General features: G+C 43.5%; 1 protein-coding gene across 1 annotated transcript in view; it reads right to left on the bottom strand.

The window, feature by feature from the left end:
- Positions 1 to 14850, bottom strand: part of LOC311149308 (glypican-5-like) — a 158308-nt gene that overhangs the window by 69310 nt on the left and 74148 nt on the right. Inside the window, exons 4-6 of the mRNA XM_084186446.1 lie at positions 14043 to 14200; positions 13675 to 13734; positions 10611 to 10733 (exon numbers count right to left, since the gene is read on the bottom strand). Of these exons, the coding sequence (XP_084042572.1) occupies positions 10611 to 10733; positions 13675 to 13734; positions 14043 to 14200 (341 nt within the window). The remainder of the gene's footprint in view (positions 1 to 10610; positions 10734 to 13674; positions 13735 to 14042; positions 14201 to 14850) is intronic.

Here is a 14850-nt window from a genome sequence, read left to right as displayed (position 1 = left end):
TGATTATCTCAACTCCTGAACTGGGGACAGAGAGCAAATCAGTTCAGTCCAGACCAGACATATTAGATCAGGTGATGCCTCCCTGTACAGGATGGATAGGAACAGATGGTTACACTGTGACCACTTGGCTTTGTGTTGTGTAGAGTCCAACTCCAGCCTCGAGGCTATGAAGTAGAGCAGAGCGCTTGCTCAGTAAGTGAGCCTGGGCGAGAGAAAGAGAGAGGGCTGTACGTCTGCTCTGCTGAGGAAACACATAATCTAACAGAGCCATAATGGGGGACTGGGCAAACACAGACCACAAAAACAGAGGCTCTCATACTGTGGCAGTTCAAAATGACCCACACGCCCTAAAAAACAAGACATTATTGTTCAAAGCTCCATGGAGAAAAACCGTACAGCTAAGAGGGACTGGGTGGAAACGATTAGCCTATATACCACACAGCATATAAAATTATACCGTTGTATATGGGGTGTATGTGACTCAGCACTCAGCGCTGGCCACACGGTTCTGCTCCAGCTCCATGGTGTGGAGACTCCGGTCTGCTCTGGTCTGGTCTGGTAGCCCAGCTGATGCGGCCTGGCCCTGGCATGGCGCGGCGGTTAGGAGTGGGCTGACAGATAGAGACTCAGCTCATGCTCTTTAGGTACATTCCTCTGATTTGAAATGCAAACCAGCAACCCCAAAACCAAAGTGTGTCCAGCACTATATGTCATTCAACTGTGTGCTCGCCCCAAACACCAGCAAATAGACTGTGGCCAAGGTAACGGGACACATCCAAAAAGCCCCTCCACTGCCGAGGATCATGGGAGCCTGAGAAGGAGGCATGGCTGAGTGCACTGCTGTGATGTCTAACGGTCCACCACACTCCCTCCCTCCCTATGACGACTACCAGTAGTAATGTATGCCTTCTGTCGTGATTTAGGCCTGTCAAATTTGGAATAACAAACAGTCACAGACAGCAGCATGGGGTAATAATTCAGAGATAATAATCTGAGGTGTAAAATATCATATAACTGAAAGGTCTACAGAAAGGTGTGTCTGAGAACGCACTTATATTGTTGATCCAAAGTGGATTTTTTTATGCTTTCCCATGAAGGCCATAAATCCACAGACCATTTTACTTTTATCCTGTCTCTTTGTCTGCTCCAGGATCACACACAAATACATTGTACTGCATCTCTCTCAACCCAACAGATGACAATTATCTCCAATTAAAAACAACATTATTATAGATAGAAATCTGCAATCAAAAACCACCTGCCAATGTGCAATTATGAGCCACGCCACTCGCAGTCGTAAATCTAGCTGGAATCCAGCAGAGTAATTAACATACTATTCAGATTATTTTCCCAAACACATGAGAGAACAACAAGAGTCAATAACAAGAGTGTAAGCTCCAGGCAGCCGGGTCAGGTACCAGCTACACTGAGCAACAAAACCAAGCCAACGATGGATAGCTTAAGAACCGTTAACCTTTCAGAGGCTGTTCTTTTCCATCAAACAAAAAATATAATGGATTGATTTTAGAGCATAGCACTCTGGGGGTGTTTGTGGCAGGCCTGCTGCAACATGGAAAAAAGGAGATTGAAACAAGAACTAGCCAACAGGAAGCACAGCTATGACCTCTGTGTTGTCAGTGTTGGCTCTGGCCTGTGGGGCTTTCTGTGTTGCTGTTGTCACTATTGTTTTTCAATAGCTTGCATCTCATAGCGTTAGTGTCTGTAACCTCTGGAGCTCTGAGACTGGGGTCTGGTCTCCAGGGTAAAAAAAGCTCTGTGCTGCTGAACTCCAGGATCCAGTTTCCCTGTCAGGAATGAAAAGCAGAGACAGGGCATGGTATGTCCTGATGCTACACCACATACCCAGTGACTTCACCTGGCTAGTGTCGCTAGTTAATGGAAATGATCTGTTCTGAGAAACATCATTCATGTCACCAGTGTGGTTTTTGCTTCCACAGTGCTGGACTGGACAGCATCACAATAATTGTACCCGCTGAATATAGACAGAGCCAACGACTTACACTTAAAACCAGTGCTACGATGAATCTGGAAATAACCTGGGTCTAGACCTCAGGCCAGTGGGGCAGCCAGGCAAAGGGCACATGTGGCCAGCTGCAGCTTCTGATTGGCCATGTGGCCGGCAGTATCACTGCCCCTTAACAAGAGATCCATCATTGGAATAGACAGCATAGCACAGACACATTGTATGCTGTTAAGTACCTGATTGGAGGCGACAGATCCCTCTACGTAATCACTAACCATCTTAAAACTCTAAACTCCAAGAGCCCCTGAGGTTCCCCCTTTTTAATGCTACTCCTACTCTTTACGTCCAAAGAGGAGAGTAAGAGGAAAAAGCCACCGCTGAATTACTCCTGTCATTCCTGTTTTACAAGGTTGTTAGGTAACAGAAGACACTGCGGTGCCAGAGAAGCCTGAGGCCAGAGGGGGCCTGGGGGGTCAGAGTTCAGCACTGTACCTGATATCCCTGATGACTGGCGGCAGGCAGGCAGGGGAAAAACCTGCATGTGCAGCGGGGACCAAGAGGCTGGCATTTACCAGGTTCCGAATGCTCCTATCGGACTGTCATCAATTCAAAGAGACCAACAACCTCACAAATAACCCCTCGCTTAGCCATCAGGAAAACTGCTTGTCCCTGAGGGACTGAATGTGCATGTGGTTGGGAAAGAATGGAGGTTAACACTATAGCTTCTCTCACTAATTAACATCACTCATCCTTAGATGTCCCTAACGACCTGAGCCTCACAGCTCATTTTGGTCATTAGTACTGGATCTTCCTTTAGCATACTAAGAAAGCATAATTGAGGGCATTTCTTTCCTCCACTGCAGGATAATTAACTAAGTAAATTTCAGTCTGTGTGACTGACTGGGTGATCTAAATGGAACTGTCTCTTTTTATGGACTACAGCAAGAACAAGAACATTTGTACTAGTAAACAGCATACTCTCACATTTATTTCAAATAAGACCACCCACCTGGCACAAACTGGTTGAGTCAACGTTGTTTCAACGTAATTTATCAATGTATTGTGATGTGGAATCTATGTGGAAAATACATTGGATTTGCAAAAAGTCATCAAAACTGTTGTATCCACTATCCAATAAATAACAATAGGAAGGGCAGCATCTCCTACTGGAGAGTTGGTATATCTACAGCTACCCCTTGGCCTCCCATCCATGGTTTTAACCAAGCCCAGCAGCCCTGGCCTTAGTTAGAATTACTACCAATGTGCTATCGTAAGAATGATTATTGAGAGATCTCACTGTTGCTACCAAAGTCATTCCAAAGGGTAGGTTTAACAGAGCAAATGAAATGTAACCATACTCTATAAGTCATATATCATCAATGATACTATTAAGGCCTATAATATTATAGCATTCGTGAAGTCATCAACAGCTATTGTTTCCACCCAGGGTTCAACTACAAATAGACAATACATATAGGCCTGCAGGCTGACTTCGGTCGTCAGTTGAATGGTGTTTCCTCCGACACATTGGTGTGGCTGGCTTCCGGGCTAAGCAGGCTGGTGTTAAGGAGTGCGGTTTGGCGGGTCATGTTTCGGAGGACGCATGACTTGACCTTCGCCACTCCCAAGCCCGTTGGGGAGTTGCAGCGATGAGACAAGATCATAATTGGATTTTAATTACTATGCTATCAACCATCTAAAAGCACAACTAAATTCCAAACAATGTCTGATTTTTGGTTTAGTTGTCATCTAAGTGTGTTATCACTACGCTTTCAAGCATTTAAAAGCACAACAAAGTTCAAATGGGAATATAATGTCAGATATTTTGTATTTATACAACAACTTAATGCGTTGTCACTGTGTTTCATCTAATAGCACAACCAAATGACCTGGATTGCAGTTGAGATTACATTAAATGTACATAGTTCAAGTGATAAATGCTGGTCGAGATACTGCACTGATTATTATAGCAATTGTGAAGATCTCCACAGACCTACGACCTTTGCATGCTATGTTGAACATGCACGCTTTCTATAATTACATAAGAAGACATTAATAGTTACAGTAACCTCAAAATGTGGCCATGGATGTGTTACTCACTTTAGGTTGAATAAATACTGTTACATTAGTTTGTATTATAGCCTTAACTTTAGGCTATTTACTTTATTACAAAAGTAATATTGAATTCTGTTTGGTTGACAAAGCAACCAAATATCAACATTTAAAGGACATGTAGGCCTATCTATTGCTTGGATAGTTTCATTTGAGCCACTGGCTTAATCCTATTCTTTAACTTTTATTTTTAGTTTAGTTGGAGACGTGAATCCAACATATAATTTGTTAACTTGTCGACTACTGCAAAAGTGATATTGAATTGTGTTTGGTTGTCAACGCAACCAAATATCAACATTTGAAGGAGATGTGTATTTTGTGCCACTAAGTCTGGCTTTAATTTCAGTTCTTCTACAAATTAATAATTGATATGTTGGATTCACGTTCAGTTAAATAATAGGACTAAATCAAATCAAATTTGAAGTGCATTTAAAGTTTGATTTGACTTGGTCCTATTCTTTAACTTAGATTTTTGGTTGAGATGGAGATGTGAATCCAACATATCAATTATTAATTTGCAGAACAATTTAAGCCAGACTAAATCAGAGGCACCGATGGAACTATACAAGCAGAAAATCTCCTTGAAATGTTGATATTTGGTTGCGTTGACAACCAAACACAATTCAACATCCTGTTTTTCTACAAATTAACAATTTATATGTTGGATTCACATCTCCATCTCAACCAAAAATCGAAGTTAAAGAATAGGACTAAATCAAATCAAACTTTAAATGCACTTTAAATAAAGTTTGATTTAGATTTAGTTGTTGTATAAATACAAAATATCTGACATTGTATTCCCATTTGAACTTTGTTGTGCTTTTAAATGCTTGAAAGCGCAGTGATAACACACTTAGATGACAACTAAACCAAAAAATCTGACATTGTTTTGAATTTGGTTGTGCTTTTAGATGGTTGATAGCATAGTGATTCATATCCAATTACGATCTTGTCTCATCGCTGCAACTCCCCAACGGGCTCGGGAGTGGCGAAGGTCAAGTCATGCGTCCTCCGAAACATGACCCGCCAAACCGCGCTCCTTAACCCAGCACGCTTAGCCCGGAAGCCAGCCGCACCAATGTGTCGGAGGAAACACCATTCAACTGATGATTGAAGTCAGCTTGCAGGTGCCCGGCCCGCCACAAGGAGTCTGCTAGAGTGCGATGAGACAAGTAAAGCCAGTCGGGAGGCAGCATAGTGATAATGCAACAAACTCCTGGCTTTTTTTTTAGTGGATGAATAAAGGTTGAATTCTCATTGATCAACGTCTCAACCAAATATTACCCACATTTCCACGTTGAAATTAGGTGGTGTGCCCAGTGGGCAGTGTCGAACTGTAGACTAATTTATGCATGTGAGACGAGTCTCTAACATGTCAATAGGATAAATGACCCTGAAACCTGAGACAGAGAACAGTCTTTTGTCAGGCTTTGGTTTCTGTAAGAACTCCGCTTTCCATGGTGGCGTTACTAGGTTACCACTGTTTTCCCTCTGTGTGCTCCCCAAGCCTCTGTTATTCCAGCTTTTCTGCTAGGGTGCTGCTCTGTGGGCTGAATAAGGGAGAAGGAAACAAGGAGAACAGACAGGAAACTGATCCTGACATCCACATTTCATTCCCATGATCAAGGTCAAAGTTGACAGTCATGCACCTGATGGGAGTAATAGAGAACGTGAGGAGGTGAGGGACAGGGTTTCAGATGTGTGAGCATGTGAGCGCACAAACTATTTCACAATTACCGCTAACCTGGAATCTGACCAATTACCTGTGTGGTCTAGAATTACAGACATATGTAAGAGACAGTGTACAGTACTATGAAGCTTTCAGTTGATAACTGTTATGTCTGTCTCTGTGCTTTCATCCCCCCCAACCCAAACACACTAACACAGACACACAATGCAAGAGGACTCTGCCATGAGAAGCCCATTTGATGAGAATCAGCTGCCAGTGAGGCAGCAGGGATGAGAACAACCAGAACATCAACAACAACAACAACAACAACAACAACAACAACAACAACAACAACAACAACAACAGAGGCAGTGAGCAGTAAGTCAGCTCAGTCGAGATTCTGTCAGAACGCACCCTCGCCCCAGCCTCCCTGTGGGAACACGACCAGTAGTGATTGGGGACTCAATTACAGTGGAATGTCTGCCACAGCACACGCTATGACTACGGAGAGCCGGGAAGCAAATCATTCAATATATCCTCTCAACAGCCACCTCATTCACTGACCAAACCTCGCTATTTCTTTTTGTGTTCATTAGACAAAAACAGTTCCCTGTGAAACCCATATGGAGACACTTGACCTCATTGGACATTCTTAACCCAATTTGAACTCTGCTGATGTCATCATATCTGCCTGGCTTGCTGGGACAATAACAGAGGACATGTTTAAGCTTGGCCACTACAACACTGCTCTCTAGTGGTCCATGTCCCTTAAGGAGTATGGATTATGGTAGTCACAGACTACTAGTCAGCTGTGCTCATTGCTGTTGAGTGTAGAGTTGATCTTAATACAGTATTAGATACAAACTTTTACTAACTGTTGATACCCTATTCCATAGCGATGTGAATATTTAGATACCACGTGTCAAAGTAAAAAGGAAAGTGATGCCTCATTCTCAGGTAATGTGGTCCTGTGATAATGTGGTCCTCTGTAGCTGTGTTGTCCTCTGTAGCTGTGTTGTCCTCTGTAGCTGTGTGGTCCTCTGTAGCTGTGTTGTCCTCTGTAGCTGTGTGGTCCTCTGTAGCTGTGTTGTCCTCTGTAGCTGTGTTGTCCTCTGTAGCTGTGTTGTCCTCTGTAGCTGTGTTGTCCCCTGTAGCTGTGTTGTCCTCTGTAGCTGTGTGGTCCTCTGTAGCTGTGTTGTCCTCTGTAGCTGTGTGGTCCTCTGTAGCTGTGTTGTCCTCTGTAGCGGTGTTGTCCTCTGTAGCTGTGTTGTCCTCTGTAGCTCAGTTGGTAGAGCATGGCTCTTGCAATAGCAGGATAGTGGGTTTGATTCCTGGGACCACCCATATGCAAAAAATGTAAGTCTGTAAATCGCTTTGGATAAAAGTGTCTGCTAAATGGCATGTATTAATATGGGATTCCTAAAGGAAGACCTCTGTAGAGCAAATACCTGTGGATGCTTAAAATGTTGCTATGGTTTTATGCATAGTGCAACTGTGTAACAATATGGGAAAGTTTGGTGTAATGAATGTTGTCACCTTGGGTGACCTGAAGGAATGTTTTGTATTTTTTCACATGGATACCAGACACATCCTCTAGGTGGCAGTGTTTCTCCATAATGTGGGGTGGGGAGCAGAGACAGCATTAGTACAGTATGAGAAGAGGTTATTCACGGCACCTGTCCAAACTCATGTGATGATTGAATTTAAAGCCTTGTTGTTTTGTCTCTTAGATGCAAAGAACTCTGATAAAGTGATATATGATGCCTGCCTACATACCATGAGAGGGTTAATCCAATCTATAAGAACAGCTAATACAGAGACACAATGTAAGAACTGTCTCAGGACAGATAACACAGCAAAGATATGTTGATAAGCAACCACACAAGCTACGGTATTTGTCAGTAAGTGAATTGGGTCAAACAGGAGAGGGGTATGGTGCGCGGAGGGGCGGGGGAGGGTTCAGTGAATTGAAACTGTAAAGAGGTCAGCAGAGTGGCTGTGCCCCAGTGTCTCGGTGCCCTACTCTCCACAGCGCTTGGCTGGGCTCCAGCCGCCAGGCTCCAAGCCTCAGGCTCCAGGGTGCAGCCCCAGAGGGCTAGAGAAGAGACCCTTCTCTCAGTGGTCCCCGGTGGGGGGTCAGCAGGTACATTAGGAAGGGAGGAGGAGGCCCCATCGGCTCTTCTGCACGGTTCACAGAGCCTGAATGGCCACCAGGCCTGGGGCCTTTGATAGTGCCACACAGAGGGCCCACAGGAGCCCCAGTGAACCCCCTCCGTCTCTCCCTAGCCCACAACAAACCAACATGGCAAAGCTCAGACGGACACAAATGTTCCGGACGTGCATTTCTCATCTCTAATGACCCACTGTCATAGAAACATAAGCATCCTTTATTAATGGCGCTTCTGCCTCATGGATGTTGGTTCAGATAAGATCTACTTATTCAACCATTCTATCAAAATATATCCCCCATTCTATTCCACTATGAGAAAGAGCACATTCTATGTACACTGCTCAAAAAAATTAAGGGAACACTTAAACAACACAATGTAACTCCAAGTCAATCACACTTCTGTGAAATCAAACTGTCCACTTAGGAAGCAACACTGATTGACAATACATTTCACATGCTGTTGTGCAAATGGAATAGACAACAGGTGGAAATTATAGGCAATTAGCAAGACACCCCCAATAAAGGACTGGTTTTGCAGGTGGTGACCACAGACCACTTCTCAGTTCCTATGCTTCCTGGCTGATGTTTTGGTCACTTTTGAATGCTGGCGGTGCTTTCACTCTAGTGGTAGCATGAGATGGAGTCTACAACCCACACAAGTGGCTCAAGTAGTGCAGCTCATCCAGGATGGCACATCAATGCGAGCTGTGGCAAGAAGGTTTGCTGTGTCTGTCAGCGTAGTGTCCAGAGCATGGAGGCGCTACCAGGAGACAGGCCAGTACATCAAAGTTGGATCAGCCTGTAGTGTGGTTTTCCACTTTCATTTTGAGGGTGACTCCAAATCCAGACCTCCATGGGTTGATAAATTTGATTTCCATTGATAATTTTTGTGTGATTTTGTTGTCAGCACATTTAACTATGTAAAGAAAAAAGTATTTAATAAGATTATTTCATTCATTCAGATCTAGGATGTGTTATTTTGCAGTGTACATCCATGCGGATGTCTGTTGATCAGGGTTTTGGTCAATCCATTTAATTTCCAGTCAATTCAGAAAGCATTGAAGAAAATTGGAATTTTGGTTTACTTCCTGAATTGACTGGAATTAAAACTGAATCGACCCCCAACCCTGCTGTTTACATTTTTGTCATTTAGCAGACGCTTTTACCCAGAGCGACTTACAGTTGGGGGTGGGGGGTCAAGGACAGAAAAGAGCTTGGAGTGGGCTGAGCAGGAGCTGCCCTCCCATTGGAAAGGAAAGGAAAGGAGAGGAAAGGAGAGGAAAGGAAAGGAGAGGAAAGGAAAGGAAAGGAAAGGAAAGGAAAGGAAAGGAAAGGAAAGGAAAGGAAAGGAAAGGAAAGGAAAGGAAAGGAAAGGAAAGGAAAGGAAAGGAAAGGTAAAGGGGGATACCTAGTCAGTTATACAACTGAGTGCATTCAACTGAAATGTGTCATCCGCATTTAACACAACGTCTCTGAATCAGAGAGGTGCGGGGGGCTGCCTTAATCGACAACCGGTGGGAGGGCCAATGTGGGTTGATACAGTATTAGTTATAGACAACCACTAAACAAACAAATTATCACACACAATAATGGAGTGGATTGAATGCTTTTGGTATTATACAAAATGTGGTTTCCATGGTTCCAGTTTAGAGGAGACCACACCAACCCCTACCAGCACTCCCAGCCCAAAGCGATTCAAAAAACACTCTCCACTGGCTCCAACCCTCCTTCACGGCCAGTGAATTCAACAAGGATAGAAAAAATCCCAGTTCAATTGGCTGGAAAGTGGGACAAAACAGAGGCCTAAATGTGATAGTGGGGGAGCCCAGTTCCAGCCCAAGAGTCCTAGGTGAATGGGGTCTCTCTTCCTACTCCACAGCAGAGAAGGGGAAGCTGTTCTGCACCAGGGCCAGAGGGGGGGACCAGCCCAGAACACTCAAGGAGAGCTGGTCAGAATGGGAGGTCAGATAAGTACACCAAACTGTTTACACTGTGGTCTATGCTGTATGGGCTTTCTATACGGCTCAACAGTAACCAGGACGACCAACGTTATTATAGGACAGAGTGGCAGGGTACGTGGCAGAGTGTGAGTGTGTGTGTGTGTGTGTGTGTGTGTGTGTGTGTGTGTGTGTGTGTGTGTGTGTGTGTGTGTGTGTGTGTGTGTGTGTACGAGCACCCTTGTGTGCGTGTGCGTCAATGTGCGTTTCTACATGTGTGTAGAAACGGTCCAGGGCCATGCTCCCAATATCCATGGCATCCAAATGTCTACAGGCCCCCTGGTTTAACTCAGTATCCCCATGCACCCTCGCTGGTTTGACTCCTCTTACACCAGACATTCGAGGACTCTTCTAGGTCCTCAAAACCAGAACCAATGCCCTCAGATGTCAATAAGGGCTTATATTGAGGAGCTTGACCAGGAGATTTGATTGCTTTTGAACCTGGTTGAATGTGCTTTTATGTTACCATCAACTACATTAATTTCCCGTAATGGGATAGGAAAGGGTCATGTGACTTGCCTTAATGTGTAATGACGTCACAACTCATGTGTTAAAGATTCAAAATAACCTTTCTCTTTTAATGGGCAACAAGACCTGTAAAGAGAACGTACCAGAAAGGCTAAGCACATTAAGTGTGACAGATACAGATGTAGACCAATAGAAAGAGTCCATTCCTACCTCTCCACCACGTCCTCCCCGTTCCAGCAGGTGAAGTCATCCACCACCATCTCACTCTCACAGAGCATCTCTGGCAAGGCAGAGAAGAAGGACCTGTAGCGCTGGATATAGCCCATAAACTCTCTGAGGTAGAGGAGAGAGCGAGGAAGAGGGAGAGAGAGAGAGGAGAGGGGAGAGGGGAGAGCGAGAGAGGGTGGGGGGCGCTGATCATAACCACAATATCATAGAATCGAATGTACTGTATATTTATTGAGGTGCCTTCAGAAAGTATTCACACCCCTTGACTTTTTCCACATTTTGTTATGTTACAAAGTAGGATTAAAATGGATTTAATTGTCATTCTTTTAGTCAATGATCTACACAAAATACTCTGTAATGTCAAAGTAGAAAAAATATATAATATAATAATAATAATAATAATAATAATAATAATGGAAAATAAAACACTAATATATCTTGATTAGATAAGTATTCCACCCCCTGAGTCAATACATGTTAGAATCACCTTTGGCAGCGATTACAGCTTTTAGTTTTTCTGGTTAAGTCTCTAAGAGCTTTGCACACCTGGATTGTAAAATATTTGCCCATTATTCTTTAAAAAATCCTTCAAGCTCTGTCAAGTTGGATGTTGATCATTGCTAGACAGCCATTTCCAAGTCTTGCCATAGATTTTCAATTCCAAGTCTTGCCATAGATTTTCAAGCCGATTTAAGTAAAAACTGTAACTACGTCACTCAGGAACATTCAATGTCATCTTGTTAAGCAACTCCAGTGTATATTTGGCCTTGTGTTTTAGGTAATTTGTCTCCCAGTGTCTGGTGGAAAGCAGACTGAACCAAGTTTTCCTCTAGGATTTTGCCTGTGCTTAGCTCTATTCCTTTTTATCCTAAAGAACGTCCTAGTCCTTGCCGATGACAAGCATACCCATAACATGATGCAACCATCACCATGCTTTAAAATATGAAGTGGTACTCAGTGATGTGTTGGATTTGCCCCAACTATAACGCTTTGTATTCAGGACAAAAAGTTCATTTCTTTGCCACATTTGTTGCAGTATTACTTTAGTGCCTTATTGCAAACAGGATGCATGTTTCGAAATATTTGTATTCTGTATAGGCTTCTTTCTTTTCACTCTGTCATTTATGTTAGTATTGTGGAGTAACTACAATGTTATTGATCCATCCTCAGTTACAGTGCATTCGGAAAGTATTCAGACCCCTTGACTTTTTCCACATTTTGTTATGTTACAGCCTTATTCTAAAATGGATTCAATTCCCCCCCCCCTCATCAATCTACACACATCACCCCATAATGACAAAGCAAAAACAGGTTTTTATTTGCAAATGTATTAAAAATAAAAAACTTAAATATCACATCTACATACGTATTCAGACCCTTTACGCAGTACTTTGTTGAAGCACCTTTGGCAGCGATTACAGACTTGAGTCTTCTTGGGTATGACACTACAAGCTTGGCACACCTGTATTTGGGGAGTTTCTCCCATTCTTCTCTACAGATCCTCTCAAGCTCTGTCAGGTTGGATGGGGAGCGTCGCTGCACAGCTATTTTCAGGTCTCTCCAGAGATGTTTGATCGGGTTCAAGTCCAGGCTCTGGCTGGGCCACTCAAGGACATTCAGAGACTTGTCCCGAAGCCACTCCTGCGTTGTCTTGGCTGTGTGCTTAGGCTCATTGTCCTGTTGGAAGGTGAACCTTCGCCCCAGTCTGAGGTCCTGAGCACTCTGGAGCAGGTTTTCATCAAGGATTTCTCTGTACTTTGCTCCGTTCATTTTTCCCTCGAGCCTGACTAGTCTCCCAGTCCCTGCCGCTGAAAAACATCCCCACAGCATGATGCTGCCACCACCATGCTTCACTGTAGGGATGGTGCCAGGTTTCCTCCAGGCCAAAGAGTTCAATCTTGGTTTCATCAGACCAGAGAATCTTGTTTCTCATGGTCTGAGAGTCCTTTAGGTGCCTTTTGGCAAACACCAAGCGGGTTGTCATGTGTCTTTTACTGAGGAGTGTCTTCCGCCTGGCCACTCTACCATAAAGGTGTGATTGGTGGTGCTGCAGAGATGGTTGTCCTTCTGGAAGGTTCTCCAAAGGAACTCTGGAGCTGACCATCGGGTTCTTGGTCACCTTGGTCACAATTTCGAGAATCATTGCAAAGGGTCTGAATACTTACGTAAATAAGATATTTCTGTTTTTTATTTTTAATACATTTCCAAACATTTCTAAAAACCTGTTTTCGCTTTCCCATTATGGGGTATTGTGTGTAGATTGTTGAGGGGAAAAAAATATTTAATCAATTTTAGAATAAGGCTGTAACGTAACAAAATGTGGAAAAAGTTAAGGGTTTGAATACTTTCCGAATGCACTGTATGAAGGGTGCCTGTATCTTTGTAGTGACTGGGTGTATTGATACACCATCCAAAGTGTAATTAATAACTGCACCATGCTCAAAGGTATATTCAATGTCTGTTGTTTTTATACCCATTTACCAATTGGTGCCCTTTGCGAACCATTGGAAAACCTCATTGGTCTTTGTGGTTGAATCTGTGCTTGAAATCCACTGCTCGACTGAGGGAGCTTACAGATAATTGTATGTGTGGGGTACAGAGATGAGGTAGTCATTTAAAAAACGTGTTAAACACTATTATTGCACACAGAGTGAGTGCATGCAACTTATTATGTGACTTGTTAAGCACATTTTTAGTCCTGAACTTATTTAGGCTTGCCATAACAGAAGGGTTGAATACGTATTGACTCAAGACATTTCAGCTTTTCATTTTAAATTAATTTGTAAACATTTCTAAAAACATAATTCCACTTTGACATTATGGGGTGTGTAGATAGATCAGTGACACAAAATCTCAATTTAATAAATTTTAAATTCAGGTTGTAACACAACAAAATACCCCATAATACTTTCTGTGAATACTTTCTGAAGGCACTGTATGTATATTTATTAAGGTGAAATAATGTGTCGCTGGTGGTCAATCCCTGTACTCCATCCCAGATGGCCACATTAATGAGAGAGGGGGAGATGCCGGGCTTCATGCTTACCTAGATATCTTTTTCAGACTTCTAGGCTTATTATTCTTGGATGGTTTCAGAGGTAAGGACCTGGGAGGATGTGATCATGGTCAGGGAGAGAGGGAGGAGATAGGAGGAGAGAGGAGATGATGTGGGAATAGCAGGGGTATAATACAAATCAAACACAAGTCAAGGTGAAGGAGAGGGAAGACAGTGAACTTCAAAACGTAAAGAACGCATAATGATAAAGAAAGCTTGTTTGACAAAAAATATATTAATATATATGGTAAAAGTGTGCTTATAAATAACTCAAATTGCAATGTGCAAAGACATGCTACAACACCAACCACTCAAAGGCAGCTGACCAGCCACTATGGCCGCTTCTCTCTCTCTCTCACCTCATGGTATGCGACAAGTGATCCAGTGTGACCTCAGCTGGGGAGGGCATCGTGGCCGTCGAGGTCGGGGAGGTACTCACAGAGGTCATGACCTCCAGCGTGGAACGTATGCTTGTCACTGACGGAGTGTCTGTGAGAGGCCCACATACTTTATCAACCTAAGAGAGAGGGATAGGAGAGAGGGGTGGATAGAGAGAGAGAGAGAGAGAGAGAGAGAGAGAGAGAGAGAGAGAGAGAGAGAGAGAGAGAGAGAGAGAGAGAGAGAGAGAGAGAGAGAGAGAGAGAGAGAGAGAGAGAGAGAGAGAGAGAGAGAGAGAGAGAGAGAGAGAGAGAGAGAGAGAGAGAGAGAGAGAGAGAGAGAGAGAGAGAGAGAGAGAGAGAGAGAGAGAGAGGGAAGGAAGGATGTGTAGAGAAGGAAATTAGACAGTCTGTGTGAAAAAAGAGGGTGCCCATTACATCCCTAACAGAGTCACTCTACAGTTTGTGAGAACACAATGATAAGAAGCTTTTACAGATGTGCAGGGCTTATGCTGTGGAAATCATCAGCGACACAATGGAAATTATTCTTGTCTAAAACCAGAACGAACACAGAACTATGATACTGCACAGAGAAGAATGATCCACTCGCTAGACAACTGATATCAACAGGGGGCCAGTGGATATGCAGATGCTGCTATGGTGTTGCGTTTCTCTTTCCTTCCCTCTTATGACTAATTGTCCGGATGCTGGCGGGGGCGACGGAGAGAGAGAGCGAGCGAGAGAGAGAGAGAGAGAAAGGGAGAGAGAAAGGAGGAGTATGAGCTGACGT

This window comes from Coregonus lavaretus (genome assembly GCF_964263955.1).
Source record: "Coregonus lavaretus genome assembly, chromosome: 21".
NCBI classification, from domain to species: Eukaryota; Metazoa; Chordata; class Actinopteri; order Salmoniformes; family Salmonidae; genus Coregonus; species Coregonus lavaretus.
This window is presented reverse-complemented; position numbering and strand designations above follow the sequence as displayed.